The sequence below is a fragment of the Camponotus vicinus genome, unplaced genomic scaffold, assembly GCF_025532165.1.
Source record: "Camponotus vicinus isolate PSW18456_S1 unplaced genomic scaffold, iyCamVici1.0 SCAF_12, whole genome shotgun sequence".
Lineage (NCBI taxonomy): Eukaryota > Metazoa > Arthropoda > Insecta > Hymenoptera > Formicidae > Camponotus > Camponotus vicinus.
The window spans coordinates 16,338,453-16,356,607 of NW_028141948.1; the positions used below are offsets into that span (position 1 = coordinate 16,338,453).

At 30.4% G+C, this 18,155-nt stretch overlaps 3 protein-coding genes across 5 annotated transcripts in view; 1 reads left to right on the forward strand and 2 right to left on the reverse strand.

Annotated features, from left to right (window-relative positions):
- Window positions 1–6,647, reverse strand: part of LOC145963423 (uncharacterized) — an 18,639-nt gene extending 11,992 nt beyond the window's left edge. For both annotated transcript variants that reach the window (XR_014436162.1, XM_083085345.1), the window contains exons 1-4: window positions 6,407–6,647; window positions 3,048–3,208; window positions 2,712–2,921; window positions 1,870–2,071 (exon numbers count right to left, since the gene is read on the reverse strand). Coding sequence is in view for 1 of the 2 variants with exons in the window: in XM_083085345.1 (XP_082941471.1) it covers window positions 1,870–2,071; window positions 2,712–2,921; window positions 3,048–3,200 (565 nt within the window). In the remaining variant the exon portion in view is untranslated. The remainder of the gene's footprint in view (window positions 1–1,869; window positions 2,072–2,711; window positions 2,922–3,047; window positions 3,209–6,406) is intronic.
- The window catches only part of LOC145963426 (uncharacterized), a 12,328-nt gene extending 3,991 nt beyond the window's left edge, over window positions 1–8,337 (forward strand). The window contains exons 2-5 of one of the 2 annotated variants that reach the window (XM_083085348.1): window positions 6,620–6,773; window positions 7,594–7,736; window positions 7,829–7,954; window positions 8,140–8,337. In XM_083085348.1, coding sequence (XP_082941474.1) covers window positions 6,755–6,773; window positions 7,594–7,736; window positions 7,829–7,954; window positions 8,140–8,271 — 420 coding nt within the window. In that variant the 5' untranslated portion in view covers window positions 6,620–6,754 and the 3' untranslated portion in view covers window positions 8,272–8,337. The other variant, XM_083085349.1, reaches the window with a different exon arrangement.
- LOC145962478 (peptidoglycan recognition protein 3) lies at window positions 8,072–17,311 on the reverse strand. Its single transcript, XM_083083535.1, has 8 exons — window positions 17,030–17,311; window positions 15,066–15,392; window positions 14,468–14,721; window positions 11,151–11,307; window positions 10,080–10,241; window positions 9,214–9,389; window positions 8,822–8,984; window positions 8,072–8,758 (listed from the first exon to the last, which is right to left on the reverse strand). Exons 1-8 carry the CDS (start codon window positions 17,145–17,147, stop codon window positions 8,571–8,573), a joined length of 1,545 nt encoding a protein of 514 aa, XP_082939661.1. The 5' UTR covers window positions 17,148–17,311; the 3' UTR covers window positions 8,072–8,570.
- Between the last annotated feature and the right edge of the window lie 844 nt (window positions 17,312–18,155).

The window sequence follows — 18,155 nt, forward strand, 5'->3', positions numbered from 1 at the left end:
TAAAAATGTTTTGCAAGTGAAAAATATTTAGTTTACGAAAGTTATTCAGTTTTTTTTCAGTTTGCAAATCCAAAAACTTTAAATTTAAGTAGCTTTACATTTGTATGAATAAAAAGCATTAAAAAATGCATATAATAAAAAATCTCATTTTAGAAAATTCATCAAATCTAAAATATTTCCTTTATCTAGAATTATGAATAAAAATACTTGAATTAAGGAATTTTCAGAGAATTTTTTAACAAAATTTGAATATAGATACCTCTCTTATACATATGTATTAAGAATTTTTTACATAACTTATAAGTGCAAAAAATTTATTAAATACTGCATCGTAAATGTAGAATCTGAACAGTTGTATCGGCTGTGTCAAGGATTCTCATCGTTAAAAATAAATTCCACCGCGTTCAATTCATATGTTCGATGTGTACGTCTTCAGTAATAGTGTCACATGCACATGTTTTACTTAATATTTTATATCGTCTAGAATACACACGGATGGCGTGCGCAATCCAAATTGATAAATTTTCTAAAAGAAAAAGCGAAGGAGAGAGGTCTATGTGTCATATTACTGATACCGAGTTGCGAATTGTCTACAATGTATATAGACATTGTGTTACTTGGTAAAGAAAACCTGTGATACACGGCCAATATTGTTTACAACTCTTTACCTGCCACGTAGCAGCGATGTTTCCAATAAATTATGGCCACGATCGCGTTCGCATAGATGCTACGATCACGCGAGACTTTTTCAAAGATTTAACGAGCAAGTATACGAAAATACAACAATGTGAAATTCATTTTTCGTTATTCAGATATCATTATTTAATGCAAGTAGTTTTAATACGATGTTTATTCTAAAACAAACAAAAAGAAGGATAATATAATGTTTATTAAATTATATATTATATACGAGTAAAACATTAGCTGATGATTAATAATCTATTCAAACAATTTAGTAAATTTCTTCTTTCTGTAATCGAATAAAATATACGAGGAATAGACTATTAGAATGTTTATTGGAAATTGATTTTGCTACAATCTTTAAGCTAGCATGTCGAAGAATGAGGACGAGTTCTTATCATTTTTTAAAATCGGCCTTTCTTACTCATTGACGATGAGTCGATTCTCGACCTATTTACGTGCGCGAAGAAGAAAAAGTCTCATTTCTTTTCACGTAACTATCTCTTCTTTTTGCAATTTATTATAATTTATTTTAGAGCTAGCGTCCCAATTATTAATATTTAAAAGAGCCATTACACGAACGAGTATATAAAATATTTCGCATATTCTTGTTTGCGACATGATACACTTTCCTCTTTCGCGTTTAAGTGCGCTATGTAATTTACTGGATGGACGCGCACGCGGTAATCCCCGTTTCGATCGTGTCGTCGTATCGAACGTCGCAGTTAGCCTTGCCTTACGAATTTATATACTATCGATTTTTCGCGGTCATTAGAAATGAATACGTGAGATATCTAAGGCGAAGAATATATACTTGCGAATATAGGAAACAGACGAAATCACTATATGTATAGTACTTCGCCTTAAGATTATCTGATATTTTCTCAAAATTGTTTTAATGATTCACTTGCAAGTCAGAGCAAGATATGTAAAATTTAAACATTTTTTTATATTAAATATCTACGCAATGTTTAATATAAAAAACATAAATGGATGTGCAATATAATCCAAACAATACAAGCTACTTTGAAAAAATACACTTTGTTTTTTTTCCGAAAAGAGAAAAGATGATGCATGTCATGCAGATCACGGAAAATAATATAATTGTATTAATAATATTTTTTTTAAATAATGTGCTGGCGTGTTTCTCATATTATTATCCTTTAAAAAGCGGATATTTATACTCACAATCCCTTCCGCTACTTTTTCTTCGTCGTGACATTACTTCCACTTCGGGCAATTCAATCTCCGTGGGATGTTTCAAGTAATAAGCGGCTGGGTTTCCTTTCTTGTCGCAAATGCTAGCGTCGCATCCACCTTCTATAAGAAGATCCCAGATCGAATCGGGATCTTTACACGCGCAGCAATAGTGTAAAGCTGTTTTTCCTTCCTAGTATGTGGTAAAATATGCATAGGATATGACTGTTTAATTATAATTGAATTTAAATTATGCAAGATTTATGTGTTGAGCACGAAGAGCAAGAGTATTGGGGCTAATATGCAGGGTCAGAATCGCGCTTTTTGTCCCGGGTATATTTTCTAGCATAAGACTGACGATTGTGAGGGAAGAACAGGTGGTTTACACTTCGTTATTACTCGTGTCACGCGATGCGGGGTCATAATAAACGCTAGAAGCAAACTAGAAGGAAACTAGTCGATTATTCAGGGGCTTTCTTTTCGAGAAAGTCGACAAACGTTTACTTTGTGGCACAATTCCGTCGCGAAAATGGGCCTCGCGAAGCGTCGTGAATTATAAAGGATAGTCGATCGAAACTCATGCTCATTAAGATCTATGTACATAAAAAAAGTAATTAGAAAGACATTATTTTTGAAATAAAGAGCAAACTGAGAAAGGTCAACTAATTGTACCACTACGTAAAATAGTTTTCCATCATTTAATACCTCGAAGTAAATGTCGAAGGTACTTCGACATCAACTTCGCAATTGTTCGTCCCGAGGGTGTGACGATTAAATTTCTTGCAATATATATATTCTTCAACAAACAGCGATTTCAAAAGAAAGAGACGTACTCTATCTCTCTGCTGCGGCGTAATAGGATAATTTTCTACGAGCCAGGCAACGATGTCGGGTTGATCGTGATAGACTGCTTTGTGTATCAAGGGCGTGCCGCAAGGATCCTTGGCAATCGCCAGCTTCTTCTTTGGCTCTTCGGATATGATTTTCTGCGTTTCAGCTAACGAGCCGCGCGCGACAGTATCATGTATTTGACAGATCTTCGTCTAGAATAAATCGGATGTTAAGCATTAATCTTTGGTTAATCGGTGGGTCGTTAAAAGAATCCTTGCCAAATTGAAAATGATTTCTTAGACAGGCAGAATTTTTTATAGCCTCTGTAATTTGCTTACCAAGTAGTTTGGGAGTCCCTTCAGGAAGACACGAGTTCTAAGATCCGGTGAATGTTCACCTAATAAACGCGTGCCTCGACCCTCCAATACGATATTTTCCAGTTTTTCAAGTTCGCCCCGCTGCAACCAATTTTTTATGGCCGAAGAATTCATTTGAGCTTCTGCAATAAAAACAAAATAATATATAAATTAAAATTTCATCATATCAAAATTTTTAAACCGAATATATGTTAATCGTGATGTGTAATCACATAATTTATAAAAGTATAAGCAATTTTTCTTCGAGACAATTTATTCTGTTTTACGGAACGCGTGATTGCATTCGCTATTGATAATGAAAATTACATAAGAATTTCTTCAATATGCATCTATAGAGGGCCATAGATAGATTTTACAGACAATTACCGGTTCCTCTTTGTTATTGATTCGCATGTTCTGACGGCATTTTCAAATGGTATTTTCGATCGCACATCCATAATGTTACGGATGATTGTCGGCTCAGAATGTAATAACGATATTCATGACACGCGAAACTTAATATTTGTCGGAAGCTCACATAGAGAGATATTTCGATATTACGGTTAGAAGATATTAATATATGTAGTTTCAAAAAACTTTCAATCAGGTTTCTCGATTATTGAAATTTAATTATGCGAATTACATTTCACGATAAACATATCCGCGTTATGATGTGGTTTCAATAATTATGTTGCAGTAGTGATAAAAAGACGCCACAGTCTATTACAGGTCTTTATATATTAAACGACCATTTAATCGTTTGTGCTGACTAATAACGATTATGTAGATTTTAATTGGTATTACATCTCTATCCCGTTAATGTTTTGCTATTTATATAAACAATACGAATGTAATTAATGGAACACTCTGATTTTTCCTCTTACGATCGGTGAATTCCCTGCTTCTCTATTACGTGTGTGGAATTCAAGAGAATGCAAATATATGTAGTAATATGATTTATGTGATTTATGCACAGACTCGTACATTTATTATCTATTATTGAACATCCTTTAATTAAATACTTTACTTTAATAATTATCTTAATATACATGTATATCTCTATAAAAAATTGTTACTCCTATGAAGATGAATATTCTGATAAATACATTATAAGTAAAAATTTTCATTTCTCTTAACATTTTCTGTATTATTCTAGTAGCATTATACACACACATACATAATACATTATGTATATTTATATGTTTATTATATTATCAAAAACATATTACAATTACAAATTTTATATTAATAAAACATATAGATAAATAATGCGTTTCGCATTTTGTAGGTTTCATACGTAAGTTTTCAACGATATAAATGTCAGGTATTTACATAAGAAAATAATTTTACACATGACAAGATTGCCTCATCCTTGAACTATCTATGCATTTACTTTTTAAATTTAAACGGATAAGTAGAGAAAAGTTGTCAATATGTCATTATTCAGATTTAAATTGCAAACATTACGAAAGCAGTCCCAATGCGAGATTTTACAATTATATATATATATATATATATATATATATATATATATATATATATATATATATATATAATTTTATACAAAATCTACTATCACTATTTTAAGCGAGCAATAAAAAAGCGAGCTTTCTCCAATCAAAAAATCGTTATGTTTGATTGAAACAGAATGTGAGAAATTGAGACAAAAGAGAAGTTCGACGTATTAGATTCTCAACAATGTTGAAACTTTCTGACATCTACATGTAAAAAAAGAAGATACATCTATCATTCCTGAGAGAAGATTATCAGAAAAATGTGCGTATAAATCTCGAAGGATGAAAGAGTAGTACCTGATCGGCTCTGACTCGCTCTGCCTCTACCATCATTTTGTACATCGATTAATCGATCCGTGAATCGAACAATACACGCCTACGAATATGGCACACACACACACACACACGCACACAGAAAGGGGCTTCGCGACGCACGTGCGACACGAGAAAGCGTCGCGCGTCGAATGAAACCGACGTTTGGCGTCGCGACGCCACGAACGCCGGCCGGTTCCCCGGGACGATTCCCGCGAAAGAAAATCCCTTATGTGGGAGTTACGTCTAGAATAAATAAGAAATTAGAATCGATCAAGAATTCATGTTTGCAGCTCAGAGTAATTTCTTCCGACAGAATTTCATTCTTTTATGCGGACATAGCGTTGCGTTCGATCGACTTATAAAGTAGAATAAACAATGCACACCGCGTGTTTTTCTCTCCTTGGCTGTGTCAATAACCGTGTGTCATAGTTGTTATGGTAAATTAGATCCGAGATAGGTGTAACTAGAAAGTTATTAGTTATTTATCTGATGAAATGAAGCCTTTCAATGACCTCTCTTTTTTTTTGTTTTTCGAAAATCAATTTATTATTGCATTTTTTCTAAATTAATTAAATGTAAAAAATGTATTGTCTAAAAAAATTCATATAAAAATAAATAAATAGTTACTGCTATTAGAAAAAAAAAAGATCGTTGATACATTAGGGCAAGCGCACACCTTACGCGATAAACTCATCAAGTAAAGTGATTTCATTATATAAATGACATACGCTGGCATTATTAAAGTGAACGACAAGGTCAAAAGTAAATGAAAATTGAAATATTTTTTTCGTGGAAATGCGTGTCAATATGTAATTATGTACAGCTAAATAATTTATATTTATATGTTGTTTATTTATATATTGTTTATATTTAGATATTGTTTGTTACATATTGTTTATTGTTTATTAATTAATTGTATTTAATAACAAAGTGACAAGAATGAATTTATCGAATTAAAATATATGCTTTCTATTAATCGAATAAATCATTCAGTTAAAATAATCTCGATAAATATTCTTCCGAAAGGAAACTTTTCAATGGATAATTCTTATCTCTCTTTAATCAGCGCTGTAACCTCGATGTACGATCATGTGACTAAGAAACCGATTATCGATTATCGTACATTCATTTTATCCTGCTTTAATTTGCAATGCCTCCTAGTCTTCTCATTTTTTTTTTCTTTATTTTTCTTATTTATTTACTTTCGCATCACAATGCTTTAAATCGATGTTAGTGGGTACAGTGCAATGACACATTGACTATGCAATTTATGAGTATCTGTATATTATCTTGAAATGTGCTCTTCAACCGAGATTTTTGTAAATTGTAGCGAAACAAAATAAAGTTTATTTATTAAAATGAATTAGTGAACTATATATACAGTTTCTAAATTTATATTGAATAAATTTTAAAATAAAAAATCTATGAATAATTAATTTAATTTTTAAAGTTGCGAAAATAAAGCAAATATTACTTGTACATCTATGTGCGGCTTAAAACTATGATAATCACCTTTTTGAGCGTAGCTCCACGGGTTTAATGAAGAATTAAGATATTATTAAAATCGTTTTTATCGTGTAGGTAAATATGTCGACTTATTTAATAAAAATCCCCATGTTGATTCTTTCGATTTGTTGACGATCAATGATACTTTATCTGATTTACTACTGCATCGGAAGTGTCGTCCTGATTCATCGTATTAAACCGTTTTTCTATCTGGAATAGGAACGAACGCGTTTGAAAGCTATGAACAACTTCGTAAGACTGACGATGTATAGTTTTCCACGTGTCCTATTCACCCAAGTTCTATATTATTTATGAGAGATATAGTTGGAAAGTGTGTGCAGCTTTAGTGCCATAATGCCGCCATGTGGAAACGGTAATCAAAAACTTGTTAATAGTTAATTTTTGGAGATATAATTGAATAATTATTGTTCCGGATATTTTCGAAAATTTGCGAACAAACAGAAACATCGATCTGCATAATTATAATTTTATGAAATATTAAAAAAATTCATAAGAGATTCGATAAAATAATAATAGATAGGTAGAATAATTTTACGATTTCAATGATAATCTATATGTAGCGCAAATATCTATATGTAATGATAATCTATATGTAGCGCAAATAATATATTATCGTTAAATAATCGATTTCGCTGAAATTTAGGACAGATCTATGTCCATATTACATAATGCTTTGCGTAAAGAAGCTTTATAATGATAGCAATTTTTTTCTACATATGTGATCGATCACATGCAACGACCAATTTAATAGGACACATATAATTTGCTGCATATGATGATTTTGATTACTTTTATTTACTTGAGGGTATTCAGGTGGGATCGAGTAAATTTTTAACGTTAGCAAATTCCGATTGTCATTGTGCAAGAGTAGCTCAGCTTTAAAAAGAGCAATTGGCCGTTCAACAATCATTGTCATAAAGTTGTCGCGAGTTGTGCCATTTACTTGTTTCAAAATCGCAAAGATTAAAAATGTTCGCGCCGATTTTCGCGCTTTTCCTATTCTCTATGGTTTTAGCTACCGGTAAGAGTGTATAATAGTTTTACTTTTAATGATTTATTATATTATTAAAAAACCCTTTTTATTAATATATTTTTTATTAAAATAATTTTAAATAATTTTAAAATTCTAACTTTGATGAAATTAATTAATGTTTGATCATTTAACACTTTAGACAGGAACTTGAATAGGACAGACTTGAAATGTGTAGGACATGCTTTCCATAACGTGTCTCTTTCCGCATATTATCCTGTGTTCGGAACGAACGACAAGCGCAATCATCTGGATGATCGAGGAAAAATGTTGAAAACTCTCCAGGTTTGTGATTTGCAATAGACATAGTGTATCATACAAAAAAATTTGTTAATTATTCGTTAGTGTTACACATATTAAATGCAAATTCATTTTAGGATTACCTTGATGGCCGCACTCGTTATGTCACTGTTGCTGGTAATTTGAAATCCGGTATTCCATACGGAACAAAAATATGTATAGAAAAGCTGAACGAACGTTTCGGGAAACAAATTTCCTTACAGGTGCGTAAAATTATTATATCTGTTACATTTTTAACAAAAGAATGTTAAACTCTCGACGAGATTTTTATTTAATTTAATGTTATTTACTTTTATTTTATTTTTGTTAATTTACACATATTTAAAAGTTTACAAAAATTCATTTATTTATTCTATGTGTGTGTTTATTCTATATGTGTGTCCCGCAGATAAGAGATCAAGTTGATTATGAAGACAATGTTGACGTTGAAAATGATTTCTCGAGATTGGAAATTTGTGTCAGAACTGAAGAAGATACTTATGATACTTATGTCAATGATGTCGTTACTGTTTATGTATAATAATCAATGGACTAAAATTATATATCTTTATTAATCTAATTATTATTAAATTATTTTATAACAGAATATGTATTTTTTATCTGCATTGAATTAAATCATATTTTAACTAACGAAATAATATTATATATTATAATATTACATTTAATATTATAATATTAAAATCTAACGCTAACGAGTCGGAATATTGTAAATATTAGACAGAAAGTCTAAATTATATATCTATCCTAACAAATTACGAAATTGTAATTTATAATTATTCTTTGATCATTTTTGTATTATATTATATTGAAAATAATCTTTTATTTGGCCTTATTTGCATAATGAGGCCATGATTGTATCATTGCGTAAAGATCATCTCCGGGACAGTTAGTTGCCCAGGTTTGTCGATGTCCAAGAAGCTTGTAATCACTTTTTATTTCATTATTATCCACTCCATAAGCGATCAATTTACTTATTGCTTCTATCGCAGCTACGTTTGGTGTTCGGTCTAATAAAAAAAGTACATATATTAGGGTTATACAATAAAATACAGTTCTCCAATATCACTTACAGCTGTAGTCTCCAATGATACAAATTCCAATGCTTTTATTGTTGAAAGGTATGGAATGAGCACCCTTTTTGCCCCAGCCGCGGCCTTCGTAAACGTTTCCGTCTTCTCCGACCACGAAATTATAGCCAATATCGAACCAATTTTTATTGTCCATATGATAATTCTTGAAACAAGATTCGAGTTACTAGGAAGTACATCAGATTTATTATTTATTAAAATATGCGAAATAAAAAGACAAAATGTAAGGTTTGTCCTATTAACAGAAGATACATTAGTCTTGATCTAAACTATTGCTCAATTGTATTAAGTCTAATCAATTATACATAGTGAAAAATTAAAGGTTAAAAGACTTGCTATTTAGAAATGGTTTTTCTTTTCTTGAAATTAATTACCTGCATTCCTTTCATCTTCAACTGACACGCAACTTTGGTATTGCAACTGGAACCAGTCGAATGATGAATGATCACGTAGGGCACGGGTTTTATTGAGAGATTGTCAGCTGGTGATTTCGGTGCTCTGGCGTCCCATTCCTCCCTAGTAATAATATGTAGATCATCTAAAAAACCATCTGAAATGAAAACAATATTAAATATTACTAAATTGCTAATGAAAATTAAAGATTGTACCTTACAATATACAATAAGAATACATTATATCATTCGGTTAGCAACTTGTCTAGCTTATTTGTCAGAATTGATACTAATACGAGGGTAGATTGAAAAATTTCCGACCTGACTAAGAAGAAAATATTTTTTTCAGCAAAATGAAATTTATTTCTCAATATAATCTCCCTTCAACTCAATACATTTGGTCCAACATTTTTCTAGACTTTTCATTCTCTCAATATAATAACTTTTGTCTAAAAATAATCATTAACGACACTTATCACTTCAGCATCCGACGAAATTTTTTTTCCCAGATAGCATTTTTTAAAAATTTGGAAACAAAAAAAAATCGTACAGGACCAAACCTGAAAAGAATCGCGGATATGGAATTAATTCATATATCAATTCGATGTAGTTTTGATCAACAGTGAGCAACCGCAGCACCTAACGCGCGCTCATATCTAATTCCTAATGTAAAATGTGCACCCGTTCGTGTGAGATACTAGCAGCATCCGATATCTTCCTCAAAATTAATCGGCGATCGTCTATCACGATTTGGTGAACATAATCGATTATCTTATCCGTTGTTGCGGTTTTTGATCGTCCAGAGCGTTCTTCGTCGAAAATGCTCGTTCTATCACGTTTGAACTTACCAACCCAAGTTTTCACGGTTGTAAATGAAGGAGCAGCATCTCCATACACTGATTTTAATTCAGCTTGGATTTCCGCAGGAGTTTTCCCTTTCAAATGAAGAAATTTTGTCACAGCCCAATACTCCAAATTCTCCATTGTTGATAAATTGTCACTTTTAAAGGCTGTCAACAAACAAGCCAATCACTAGAATAATATTAAGCTTAACTCTGTGTTTCTTCCACTACCATCTATTGGACAAATATTGAAATTTACTTGAAATTTTGATCTTTCTTGATCAGGTCGGAAATTTTTCAATCTACCCTCATAATTACTAAAATATATGATTCATATGTAATTGTAAGATAATTAAGAAATATATGACTCATATGTAAGATATAAGAAATAAGATAAGAAAAAATATGAATATAAGAAAATTTTACAAAAATAGAGAAGAGTAAAACATTTATTACGAATTATTTTCATTTGTAATTATGTGGCTTGAAGAAGAATTTATGCAAAGTGCAAATAATCATTTCACTCACGTAAGCATTATTTTTCGCCATTATTTTTCTAGTCGCGCAAGATGCTTACATTTTTATAATAACTTCCCATTAATTCTTATCGATTAACACATCTCTATTCTATTTCATCATGCAAATAGATTTAACATAACATTTATTATAGCTATTACATTATTAATCAATCAGTCAACAACAATTAGCGTGGTGCTCATGAGAAATAATGACCGTTTAATCGATGAAGAAAATGACAAGTTAAAATGGAAAAAACTCATTTATCAATATTGCACAACATTATTACGATAACCTTGTACATCGAAAATATCTCAGAGATTTACGTTTCGATACGCATTAGCTCGATATCTCGAAAAATTACATTTGAACTAACATATAAGATTTTATATTAACTGTCGTTAAAATGGAAAATAAAAATTCTACCATGTATATGCAAAATATTCTCTTTCAACGACAATTTTTTATATGTGAAATGCGAAAGATCTCTAAAAATTTCGATGTTTTGAATATAAAGCAGGATTTACGGCTCGCATAAATAATATATTGAATGAGAATTACCAGTGGTAGTTTCCTGAGCGACGATTGTTAAGATCGTGAAAATCAACGTCGTCGTCGTCACGATGTACATTTTAACTTGCGACATGATGAACAGAACAAATGAAACTGCCACAAATATGATAGTTTCATATATCTTCTTAATTAAAAATGTTATTCTCTAGCACTCTGATCTCTGACTGTGTAATTGATAAATACATATATACATATATATATATGTACATGCACATTAATAATATTTTATCAACCGGGTTTTTCAAACTAAACTAATGATTCATTCGACGAGTTACAAGAGAAGATACACTTTGATTGTCACGTCATCTGAATTCGAGTGACACGAAAAGTTGTCAATAGGCCACGTCACCCATATAAGAATGACAGTTATATTATCTAATTACAAATTATCTAAGTAGATATTTGAAATAATAATCAATAGTAATTTTAACAATTATAGTATTGATTACTACTGTACGAGTATATTTTTTTAAATAAAATATACTCCATAAATATGTACATATAAATTATATATAAATATAATCTCTGTTTTTTTTTAGATCCTTCGTTCTCGACTACTGATTTCTGACTGACTGTCCCTCATCATTTCGATATGTGATGTTTACATACTTCTATTAGCAGAAGCGATATCAGGTCAGCAAAAGATCCGATATCACTCGTGAGTCTTATTTCATTCTTGTTAGATGCTTCGCGTAACTGCGTACATGTCCTGACTGAGTTTTCTTCATAATTCGCATGGCAATCAGTGTTAAGAAAATTCTATAATATTGTTAAATTTACATACTGGTAGAAGAGAAGAAAAAACACGTTATTTTATTTTTTCATTATAATATTTATAATTCTAAATGCACTTTATTAACAATAAATTTGATCAAGATTGATTGCAAAAAATTTAATTATATGTATCTATATAGATGTATGATATAATTATTTAAACTTACTATTATAAGTGGAAATAATTTGTAAAATATATATATATATATATATATATATATATATATTTATTTATTTCATTGTTTATACAAATAATGTAGATAAAATAAATCACTAACATACAAGCGCAGACATAAAAAGTAAAAAAAATATTTTTATTCTTCTCTATTTTTCTAAATATAAGAGAGACAATATATATTAATGACTTATTGATACATTGATGACTTATATATTAAAGTTATATATTTTAAAATATTAAAGACTTAAATATTAAAATTATATTTTAAAATATAATTATTTACGCATAAATGTGAAAATTATAAATATAAGGAACAAAAGTCTAGCTATTTACTTGTCTTTTTTAAGAGGAACAGACTTTTCTAAGAAACATTAACGATCTAGTCGCACTAATACTGACCTATTACCATAATAAGAATGCAAAATCAATATCGACAAATGTAATAACGTTTTTGATTTGCTTCTATTTTAATCAAAGTTCTGATCAACACAACAAAATAAAATACGATAAAACGCGCTTAAAAATTTACCAAACTAACCATTATCTCCTCTGATCTCCCTGGACTTTACACGGAAAACATTGTATAGTAATAAAGCTGCGATATACGCAATACGATTATCTTATCGATTCCACGTGTCCAAAGAATAGAACGATGTTCTTATAGTGGGCATTCTTGGAGAATAATTTATCTTAATGATTCATTAATAAATTAGATTTATTCGACGATATGTAAATCGCTCGTTTTTCTTGCGCTAAAGTGATCGAAAGAGACCGCAAATAAGACAGTTTTATATATATATATATATATATATATATATATATATATATATATATATATATATATATATATATATATAGAGTGTGTGCGTGTGTGCGTGTGTGCGCGCGCGCGCGCGCGTGTGTGTGTGTGTGTGTAATTTGAATATAATTTTTGAAAAATGCAATTTTTGGTGTAATTTTTGTTATTATATAAATCGAAAAATCATTTTTATTTTTATCTATATCATATTAAAATATAAGTGACAGAATATCGATAATCCTCTATATATCCTGTATATCCTATCATTTATATTGCAACATAATATAGATTTAATCAATGTCCATAAAATTTACATGCCGTTTATATTATAGCCCAGGTGCATGAAAAGATTATATCAGAGTAACGTGTACGAAATTAGTTCCCTCATAGACAATCGCGCGCGCGCGTGTGTAGTGCTATAATAATATTCAAATTAACATCGTCGTTAATTAAATTTCCAAAGGCCATGACTTTAGGGAGAATAACTATTATAATAAATATAAAGATATGGCTCGCACGCGAACCGAGGCAAGAGTGGCATTGATCTTGTTCATCAAACTTGCGTAAAAAATATTTATTTTATTAATCATCATCAATTTAATTTCTGGATATTTGTTGATATTTTTGATAATATGTCTAAAACTGTACACGTACACGCACGCATATATATATATATATATATATATATATATATATATATATATATATATATATATATATATATATATATATATATTATTCGCAATAATTTTACTTTAATTCACAAAATTATCATTTTATAAGCGCAAGTAATTTACTTATTTCAATAAATATTTAAAATGATTTTCATTAACATCTAAATATTTATTGACATGATAATATAATGAATGCCACACTGTTATATATTTATTTTTAAAACAGATCAAATTAATATCTGCAATTGTTCTTTAGAAAAGTCTGGCGTGTAACGGATTTAATAAAATTCTTTACATATATATGTGAATATAAAACACTGTACTTTTGAAATTGATCTCATACCATTGATCTTAAATATCATTACATATAAATTATACGGGAAATGTGTAACACAAGAATGCTTTATACACTGGGAGAATCTTTTTCGCGAAGAAATTGTTCTTTTTACGAAATGATCGAGAATGTTTCATAGTAATAACAAGGAAAAGAGGTAGCAATGGTTATCTAATGTACCAAGATGCTGTTACATTAAAAACAGCATTAGAGAGCGGAATTTGGAATTATTTTTTTTCAACTCCATATTGTCTTTAAAACTTAGAAAAGAAAATTACTAACATAATTACCTGAGAATTTGTCGCATTTTTTAATATTTTTATAAAAAAATATATGGAAAATTGACGTAAAATAAATTATAAGATTTTTACCTTATTTTAATGGAAATGATGTAATTTGTACTATTGCATTTATAGTCTTATTACATCAAATCTTCATTTTATATTGGCTTATAGGATTCAGTATGATCTCGACCTTTGATCTTTGACCTATTTGACGTCCAAAAATTTCATTATAAAGCGATAGTGCTGTTCTTCTCATTTCTCAGTTCTCTTCATTCGATGTGCTGTTCTTCTCGATGTCGTTTTTTTGCATCGTCATGGCCAAACGAATGGGTATCGGATTCGCGGTCCAACGAGGAAAAGTAGTTACGTACTCGTAAAGGCTCTGGCCAGGGCACTCTGTGTTCCGCGCCTGTCGATGACCAAGCACATTGTACTTATCGCTTATTTTGCCAAGTGAAATCCCGCAAGCTATCAGCTCGTTCAGCGTCTTCAAGGCGGCCAGATTCGGGAGAAAGTCTGCGAAATCATTTTTATATGTGCGTCAAATTAAATTTTTATCAACGGAAATGCGTTCTTTATGAAATAATATTTCAAGGAATATATTTCATACTTGATTTTATACAGAAAAGATTTTTCTGGTAAAATTAATTTGAAAACATAATGTACGTATCTAAATAATTTATCCTTGATCCATATAATGTAATAATTTTTTAATTTAATGTTTTTTTACGAGAGAAACTTGAATTATAATGATCGATTTACTTTTTCTGATAATCATTTTTTTTTTCTCGATGGAAAATTATTATTCTATGCTCGATGATTCTGCAATCTCAATAATATTACAGCAATGTATTAAATACCGCTGAAGTATCCTAAGATGCATATGCCGATGCTCTGGGTATTATAGCCAGGTGCATGCGCGCCCACATAATCCCAGCCACGACCCTCGTAAGCGTTGCCATCTTCGCCAATGAGGAAATTATAGCCGATATCCCACCAGCCCCGATCGTCCATGTGAAAGTCCTGGTAAGATCTAACGATCGCGGAGCACGTCTCCTGGTCCTGACAGTATTTAGGTATACCGCCATGATGGATCACCACATACGGCGTCGGTGTGACCGACAGAATCTGAAAATCGAGGTGCTTCCTGGCCTTCCATTCGCTTCGGCTGACGATTCTCGGACACTCTGAATAGCCAAAAATAATTCATCGTTCTCAATAATATATTCCCGAGTTCACTCAGAGATGAAATGTGTTTAAAAGAGTGATATCAGAAAATTTACGTGTAAATTGATACGCAATTTATAAATTTCTGCTAGTAAGTGACGAAGAACTACTTCGCGCTGATCTCAAAAAAGTGCCTTTATGAAATATATAATAATACATTGTAGATCTCAATGTTTCAATTGAAACTTATGAGTCAGTTAACAAGTTAGCAAACACATTTCCAACAATTAGTTGCGCAATTGCAAATGTACTTCCACATCGTATAGAATGATATTGTTCATAGAGATACAACGTTAGATTGCCGACTTGCGGATCCTCCACTCATAAAATAATTTCGGCTCGAGCACTTTGCATTCCTGCAAGTGTGGAAACTTTTGCAGGAAGCATACGGACATAAGCAATTATCGAATTGCGCTTGTCAAGAGGAATTCGCGTAATTGCTCGCTATTATGCCTCGCACGTTTTACCTCAAACTGTATTACTTTTTCTCGATATGCCTGATTAACTTGTTGACATGATGTGGATAATTTACAATAGAACATATTTTTACAAAAATATAAATTTATTAATAAAAATAAAAGATAATAAGAATATATTTTTTAGTTCGCGCATAAAAATATACGATTTTCTGTTAACATAGGAATTGTTTTCGGATTTTCGAGCATAATCGATTATTATGTTATTAATATTTACGAAATCGTATGAATTTATACTACGTCTCATGTTAGCGTTATATTTAAATCACCGATTTATCTTAATTTCGTTTAAATCGCCATAATGAAACATTAAAAAGTTGGACACGCTAGTCTTGAGATCAGCTGAACAATTGCAAATGTAGATACAAAAAGTTGCGAACCTGTGATGTCACACATTTGTTATATCTCTCGTATTTAAATGCGGAATATGTATTTATTTTGGCGACTAAATATTTTGTATGCAAATGTTTCATAGTTAACGTGCGCACTAATGAGAATTCCAAAGATCACAAATCTCCTTGAACTCGCCGATGATAGAATAAGAATTTGGCACAAATGTTTAGATTTGTGACATTTTATAGTATTATTATATATTATAGTATTATTTTATATATTATTATATATTATAGTATTATATTATAACTTATAATATAATAACTTATATAATAACTTATTATATACTAATTATACTTATTATTATATAATAACTTATTATATACTTATTATATCAGTTATTATTTCTTATATAATAACTTATTATATTATATAAAAAATGCAAGTACAGTAGATTCGTTATCAAACCGAAAGAAATGTAAAATAATAAGATATTTGTTGACATTTATATTTGCGAATTAAAAACGCACAATTAGAACTATTAACATCATTGAATATTTAAGAAGCAAATATCAAGAGTAACAATATTAAAGCTTCTACAATCGAGATAATTTACTGAAAATAAAGTAAATTCGTCGTATGCATATCATATCATTTCTCGTAAATCATGGTCTTTCACAGATAATTACTATCAATAATAGTGACGCAGTTTTATTCAATGAAAAAAACAACTTAGAAAATTTGCTGTATCTTTCTATGTAAAATATTCGATTTTTCAAGTGACTTACCGGTTGCATTCACGAAATTCATGCTGTCAATGTCAATGGCAGGTATAGGAAGAATCCTGTGTTCGAGTACCAAGATGTACAGTGCGAATGATCCGACAAGGTAGGAGGATGACTTCATGATGATTGACACCGTTACAACGCGTGTTAAACGTGAAACTGGGTAGGCAACGTGTAACTGCGTCCGCTTTTAAACAAAAAACTGAACGGCAGCCGGGAAGTCCCTCGGACAAGTCGTTGAATCAACCCGTTTCGTGGTCCCTTAACTCCCTGTCCCCTCTTCAAATGCGTTCATCGCAACGACTGACGATGACTACGACAGAGATGAAAATTTTTATCTGATTACACTCGAAATGCAAAAGGGTGCGGAATCGTCCGTGCGATAAAAAATCAAACGTGCGATAAGGTGCAGTGAGATTGATAAGATCGGCGAAATAAATAACATAACATGATAATAAATTATATTTGACCGTGAAAATAATTATGTTAGAAAAGATAGCATTGAATATTTAAGAAGCAAATATCAAGAGTAACAATATTAAAGCTTCTACATAAGCATATTTAAAAAACAAGAGTTTATATATATTAATAATATTAATTATAAGAGTTTATATATATTTAAAAAATAAATACGTGATTAACATATTTGTTATGTGTTTTTGTATCTTAAAATAAATAGAAAATAATAAAGAGAGATATAAATATAAAATAAGAAGAAATAATTTGTTATCTAAAAACAAAAAAGTAGTTTTTTACTTATCTTAGATTCGTGCCTGTAAATAATTATTCGCATGTTAAACGCATTAATTTCACATTTATCATTTGTATGTCATAATGAGAGGAAAGAAAATTACAAGAAAATTTCAATTCAGTGCGATCTATCTTGTTAATTATGTTTTTTTCTATTAGTAATATTTATTACGTCGTTTTCCACGTAAATTATGATACATTTGATTCGCACGCGCTATCAAGCTAGAACATATATTCCTGATAAACGATAGTATCTAGAATTACATAAAATCAATGATGACGATAATTACACATAAAATTATATTTATTGCAAATTAGCCTTTTATTAATCTTCTTGTCGCTTCGATCAGCGATTGAAAAGTTTCTGATGAATTTTTAA

Excerpts from the sequence above, each read along its gene's own strand:
- LOC145962478 (XM_083083535.1), bottom strand. The coding sequence starts at position 17,147 with ATGAAGTCATCCTCCTACCTTGTCGGATCATTCGCACTGTACATCTTG. Across the intron at positions 11,308-14,467 it reads GCACATCGAATGAAGAGAAC|AGAATAACATTTTTAATTAA; the intron begins TGAGAAATGAGA and ends TCAGAGTGCTAG. Across the intron at positions 10,242-11,150 it reads CGCTCAGGAAACTACCACTG|CCTTTAAAAGTGACAATTTA; the intron begins GTAATTCTCATT and ends GTTTGTTGACAG.